At 56.4% G+C, this 6,489-nt stretch overlaps 1 protein-coding gene across 1 annotated transcript in view; it reads right to left on the bottom strand.

Moving 5' to 3' along the window:
- Positions 1-827: 827 nt before the first annotated feature.
- Positions 828-6,489, bottom strand: part of SGSM3 (small G protein signaling modulator 3) — a 32,014-nt gene continuing 26,352 nt past the window's right edge. The window contains exons 14-22 of the mRNA XM_026840983.1: positions 6,321-6,375; positions 5,826-5,875; positions 4,401-4,553; positions 4,231-4,301; positions 3,843-3,891; positions 3,447-3,532; positions 2,984-3,106; positions 1,326-1,386; positions 828-979 (exon numbers count right to left, since the gene is read on the bottom strand). Coding sequence (XP_026696784.1) covers positions 896-979; positions 1,326-1,386; positions 2,984-3,106; positions 3,447-3,532; positions 3,843-3,891; positions 4,231-4,301; positions 4,401-4,553; positions 5,826-5,875; positions 6,321-6,375 — 732 coding nt within the window. The 3' untranslated portion in view covers positions 828-895. The remainder of the gene's footprint in view (positions 980-1,325; positions 1,387-2,983; positions 3,107-3,446; positions 3,533-3,842; positions 3,892-4,230; positions 4,302-4,400; positions 4,554-5,825; positions 5,876-6,320; positions 6,376-6,489) is intronic.

Here is a 6,489-nt window from a genome sequence, read left to right as displayed (position 1 = left end):
GCCCTCAGCCCCGTGTGCTTGTGGTCTGGCAGAGCCCGGGGCTGCCTGTGCCTCCCTGCGCTGCTCGGCCAGGCTCTGTAGGGTTTGCACTTTAGTCTCATCTTCAAGCTCCTCTTTCCAACCTGGGCTTGGCAGGATGCAAAGCCCAAAGAGGAAGGGGGAAGCAGGGAATGAATGGCTGGTGCTTGCAACACTAACAAGATACTTCATCCTTGTAAACTTCGTGGTGTGCTGGGGCAAGTTGAGGAGTGGGTGCAGTTGTGTGCCTGGGGCCAGCAGTTGTGGGCACAGCCTGGGAGTGTGATCTCTGGAGCTGTGGGGGTGTTACACCGCTCTCTTCCATTGCAGAGTCCTCTGCAAATTTGCCTTCAGCCTCTCTCAGGACTGGGAGCTGCCAATAAAGAGGGAGGTGAGTAGGGGGCATCTCTCATTCTCTTCCTCTGCCTCCTGAGAGGCTGTGGACAGGGCGGCTCTCCCTGCCAGGGCAGGCTGTGTGCAGGAGCTGTGTGGCAGCTCTGGCAGAGTGTGTTGCCCGCTCCTGCCCAGCTGGGGCAGGGGGAAAGGGCGCGCCCCTCCTTTCCCCGGTGCTCTCCAAACTGCAGGGCCTATCCCTGTCTCAGCGTGCAGGTGGGAAGTGCAGGAGGCTGCTCTGTCTGGCTGCCGTTGACCTCGGCATGCTCGGGCTCTGCCCGCAGATGCAACCTCCCCTTCTCTGGGTGCGGGGCACTGACCCAGGTCTCTGTGTCATCCTGCAGGAGAAGGAGAAGAAGCCGCTGAAGGAAGGGGTGCAGGACATGCTCGTGAAGCACCATCTCTTCAGCTGAGACATGGTGGAGGGTGGGGGAAAGAAATGTGCGCCATTGAGAAGGCTCCCCAGGATGGGGTGGGGTGGAGGTCACCCATCTATGTCCCAGCTGAAGAGATGGTGCTTCACGAGCATGTCCTGCACCCCTTCCTTCAGCGGCTTCTTCTCCTTCTCCTGCAGGATGACACAGAGACCTGGGTCAGTGCCCCGCACCCAGAGAAGGGGAGGTTGCATCTGCGGGCAGAGCCCGAGCATGCCGAGGTCAACGGCAGCCAGACAGAGCAGCCTCCTGCACTTCCCACCTGCACGCTGAGACAGGGATAGGCCCTGCAGTTTGGAGAGCACCGGGGAAAGGAGGGGCGCGCCCTTTCCCCCTGCCCCAGCTGGGCAGGAGCGGGCAACACACTCTGCCAGAGCTGCCACACAGCTCCTGCACACAGCCTGCCCTGGCAGGGAGAGCCGCCCTGTCCACAGCCTCTCAGGAGGCAGAGGAAGAGAATGAGAGATGCCCCCTACTCACCTCCCTCTTTATTGGCAGCTCCCAGTCCTGAGAGAGGCTGAAGGCAAATTTGCAGAGGACTCTGCAATGGAAGAGAGCGGTGTAACACCCCCACAGCTCCAGAGATCACACTCCCAGGCTGTGCCCACAACTGCTGGCCCCAGGCACACAACTGCACCCACTCCTCAACTTGCCCCAGCACACCACGAAGTTTACAAGGATGAAGTATCTTGTTAGTGTTGCAAGCACCAGCCATTCATTCCCTGCTTCCCCCTTCCTCTTTGGGCTTTGCATCCTGCCAAGCCCAGGTTGGAAAGAGGAGCTTGAAGATGAGACTAAAGTGCAAACCCTACAGAGCCTGGCCGAGCAGCGCAGGGAGGCACAGGCAGCCCCGGGCTCTGCCAGACCACAAGCACACGGGGCTGAGGGCCGCACACAGCTGGCAAGGGCAGGTTGCAGGTTCCTCTCCTGAAAGCAGTCCTCTGCCAGTAGCAGCTCAGAGTTTCTGTACCGCCCGCGCCCCCTCTCCCCTGGAGTAAGAGAAGTCTCCTGACCCCCATGCACAAGTGCCACATATGGGTGGCACACGGAGGTCCCTCGCTGGACCTAGCTCTAGGACAGGGACGCAGCTCGTACCTCCTGGCAGCAAGCTCGTCAGTCCTTCAGGCTCAGGGGAAACTCTGCTGTGGAGGTCTCCTCCAACTCCTGCAGCAGTGAGGGAGCTGGGGCCCTCCCCACAGGAAGCTGGCTGCGAGGAATATGGCTTAAGCCTCTGCTCCTGCTCCACACAAACCCGGGCCCGGCCATGACCCAGTCTCAGTCCTTCAGCGGTGCTGAACCAGCACCGCCCCCACGCTGTGAGAAAAGGGACACGGCAGCACAGAGGTGGATGGGACTCCCTTCCTTCCGTTCTGCAGCAGCACCAGGAGAACAGAACAGGGCACCCCGAGGTGTGCACACACAGGCCTGCTCCTGGCTACAGGTGCTCCCACCGGGGCTGAAGGCAACCGGGTGGCACAGACAAAAGCCAGTTCCTGCAGAATGGCAGCAGCAGCAAGGCTGGAGCAGTGGTGTGGTGGGTTTGCTCTGTGGCTCCCTGAGACTGGACTTGGCTTTGCAAAGCACGGGGAGGGCCAGGAGCACGCGGCGTGGGTGTGCACCCTGGGCTCCAGGCGACGTGCTTTGTGCAAGCTCAGGCACTAAAGCTGCGTTTAGCCCAACGTCTTAGCCCATGCTTAACCAGGAGTCAGACAGTGAGCAACTCCTTCCTGGCTAGTGACAGTCTCCCTAGCACATTCCCTGATTGGACTCATGGTGCCTAGCAGAGGACCTGTGGAGTAGGGGGATGGAAAAAAGGCAGTGTCTCCATCAGAGCAGGTGCAGGGCACAGCAGGAGGCTGCTCTGATAGGCAGGCAGAGGCTGCCTGCTTGTCACGGCAGCTACCCATGAGCCAAGCTCTACTCTTGGATCAGGCAGGCACAGTGCGACACATTAAACTGTCTAGACAGTTGCTGCTGCCTCAGCACACAGAAGAAAATCTCTGCAGTGGGGATGTCTGGGCAGCCCATGCTGCTACTCACTGGAGAGGATCCAAAGCCAACCATGGCAAGGGCCATCTCCTGCAGAGGAGGAAGAAATCCATTCCAGACCCTGGGGAGGCCCATGAAGACAAACTCACCTCAGCTCACATTTGATCTGCACCCAGCCAGGACTTCGCAGGAACGACCAGGGATGGAACCACTTCTCCACAGTCTGCAGGCTTGAGCACAGCACCTCCAGCCACAAATGCAGCACCTGCTCACTGCAGCAATGGGATGGAGGCACGTTACCTGCCCGAACCTAGGGAAATAAGCCCCCTCTCTTTGGGATAGTTTATTTTCAGCCCAAGCTTTGACCCCAACCCACAGTCCTATCCCCAGTGGGAACAGGATAACCCAGGAAACTTGTGTGAGCCACTCCATGCCCTAAGGGTTACTTCTTCCAGTCAGGAGCCAGGCCAGCATGATGAACAAGAAAGGAGCAGGTCCCACTCAGAGGTTGCAGTGGATAGATGGAAACAACTGCTGCCCTTGAGCCCGCTCTGCCCCCTCCCAAGCTCCCTGCACCCACAATGCTGGGGATATCAGGACCGGATCACTCACTTGAGTCCAACACAGATGAGGGAACGAAGCTTCACATCCATCTGCGCATGTGCAGCATCGTGTGTCATGTTCACAGCCTGAACCGCCTGCAGGGAAGAAAGATGTGGCTACCACCTTCTCAGCTGAGTCTTAGGCTGGGTTGGACAGCCATTTCAGCAACATAGCCAAATGCTACCCTCCCCAGAGCTCCCCACCCTCAGCCAGTGCCACCTGCTCACATCAGAGGGGCCCAGACTTCCTGATAGCTTCACTCTGCCTTTTCCCAGGCACCTGGTGTCTCTACTCCTTCCCATCAGGGAAGGTCTGGGAGACCTGAGGACCTTAGAAATGGGCATCACTCTCCATGGGAAACTTCACCCCACTGGGAGCTGGGCTCTGGCTGGGCGCAGCACTCACCCGGTAAAGCAGCTCCTCTGGAGTGAGGACTTTTCCATCTTCATCGAGCCTACAAAAATCACAGCAGAGACCTAGCTAGCTCCAGAGCCATGCCAGGCACATGCAGACCTTTCCCCCTCCACACCCCAACAGCTCTCTTGCTACTGCTGAGCACACAGGTGACCCTGCAGCCATGAGAGATCAAGACACAGCCCCAGAAGTGAACATGGGAGCCTGGGGAAGGGGACAAGAGACACTGTCAGCCCCAAACGCACACAGGCACAGCAGCCTGCCGACACAACCCCATGAGGAGGATGGGGCAGACTGTCTCCACCTTCCCAGCAGCAGTTTGATAAGCGTGCAGGCGTAGGGCACAGCCCCAGCTGCTTGGCGTGAATAGTGGCCTTACCTGTAAGTCTTGCAGAGCACAAGGCGAGAATACACAGAGTCAAAGTCCCGTTCCACTTCCCGACTGGCAGCCTAGTGGGGCAGAGGGACAGTCAGTACCCTCTGCCCTACAGCCCCCTCACCCAAGTCCTTTGTCAACACAGCGCCAGGGGGGGAACTGAGACATCTCACCTCTTCAATGAACAGCCAGGGATGGCAGGGCCCTCCCAGCAGAGATGGCTTCTTCAATCCGTGTTCAAATATGGATTTCAAGGCTGGACACAGCGTTCCTCGCACCAAGTCCGTCACCCCTTCTGTGACCGAGTCATCTCCAGCAATGGAGTACTGAGGAACATGAAGAGCCAGCTCTCAGCATAGTGGCGAGGATGCAAAGCATGGAGGTGGTCCACCTGCAGCTTCTCTGCACAGACCTATTCCACTTCCAGCTGCCTACCAGCCCTTCCCTTCCTTAACCCCTTATGCTCTTTCTGGCTTTTGCATAAAGCACCATGTTCAGTGCTACTCCCCATGGATTTGCCAGGACATCAGGACCTTTGTGCCTAGGTGGTGCCCAGGAGACCACACAGGTGACCCCAGCACCATCCTGGCAGCGTTCAGCATGTAGGAAATGTTGTGGTTTGGTGTGATGCTGGCTGAGCAGGTAAGGTAAGGAGAGAGACTTGAACTGAGGGTCTCTGGGACTCTGTAAGCTGCTAAAAGTCAAGACATGGGGATAGACAGGAAGTCCCAGGTCAGCTGATACTTTGAGGTATCACCCTGACTCACTGTTAACATGAAGGATATTCCCAAATTAGGAAGAGTGGGATCCTCTCTATTTCCAAAGTTGGGAGGAGAACTGCTCAGCTGTACAGGGTGTGTTTATACAGAGAAGTGATCTGCATCTAAGGAACCAGCCCTGAGAAGGGGGTGAGGAAACAAGTGAGATGTCAGCTCTAGGGGCTTCTCTTGAGGGTCTCAGCCTTTGAGCCTGCCCTTCCTCACTCTCCAAATGCTGAGGAGGGAAAGGAGAACAGAGCCTTCTCTCCACTTGGAAATTGGCTAGGCCAGCAGCTGACGATGTTAGTCTCCTATCTGTCACCCCAGCCTTGGGGCCATGGAGAGGTATCTGCTCTCACCACTGCTGGCTGTGAGAGGAACTGAGACAGAGTGCCCCCAAGCACAGCTGCTTGGGGAGAACCACTGTGGTGACCACAAAGCACAAGCAGGATCCACAGGCACAGCCTCAAAGGAGGAAGAGAGCACAGTGGGGAGCAGGCAGAAACACCACCCACAGGATCCTCCTGCGTACCAGCCTGCTGCTTTCTCAGCTTTCCTGAAGTTCATCTCCAGGGCCCTTGCAAGCCCAGGCATCACACTCAGCTACCCCCTGCAGCCCTCTGCGGCCCCCATTCTCCATTTGGTCATCATGAGGAAGTTGAGCAAACAGGTTCAGGAAGATGAGCTGCCTGATCACATCACTAAGTGCTCAACAGCCAGAGAGACCAAACAGATTCAAGGAGGGAAATATACAGCTGTTTTCAACTACATTTTTTCAGTTATGACAGGACTCTATTTTTACGTTGGGTTTTTTTGGTTGTTGAGGGGGTTTTTAATTACCTCTTTACTCCGCTCATCCAAGATCTCCACAAATTTTGCAGGAAACCAACCTACAAAGAGTGGACAAAGAGGTGAGCCTGACATGGACACTGAGAAACCCCTACACAGACAAGACTAGAGCCCATTGAAAGTTGAGAATAAATCAGAGTTCACAGGGTCCAACCCCAAAGAAGGAAGCGAGCAGCCTCAATCACAAGAATTAAGGCAACTGAAAGAGGAAGCCAATTCCAGGACACTGCTCCCAAGCAGGAGAGATGATATGCACTGAACCACCCTGTGACAGGAGGATGGAGCCTAAACCTGCTGTTTGCAGGAAGTAATCAGGTAGCTGCACCACTGCTCTCATACCCTGCTTTAACATTTCCCTTGTCCCTGGCAGATGCTCTGGCTGACTGGCAAAGCCTTTGCTGCAAATGTGCCAGAGCAGTTGCTGTGGAAGAATGGATGCTCCATATCTGGCCCCCCTCCCCCCAGTGCAATCCATCTTGCTCTCACCTCTCAGTCCATTCAGCTCTCCCACCCAACAGTGCTCATCCTTCTGGGAAATGATCTGAAAAACAGGGAGCAGGAAACAGTGGTTGAAGAGTGCAGTGCCAGGAGGGCTACAGCTGCTCAGTTGTGTGTGCACAATGAGGAACTGTTTTATTCTCGGCTGCTTTGCCAA

The sequence above is a fragment of the Athene cunicularia genome (assembly GCF_003259725.1).
Source record: "Athene cunicularia isolate RWA chromosome 1 unlocalized genomic scaffold, athCun1 chr1_part2, whole genome shotgun sequence".
Lineage (NCBI taxonomy): Eukaryota > Metazoa > Chordata > Aves > Strigiformes > Strigidae > Athene > Athene cunicularia.
Note: the sequence above shows the minus strand (reverse complement) of the source record. Positions and strands in the feature narration are given on the sequence as shown.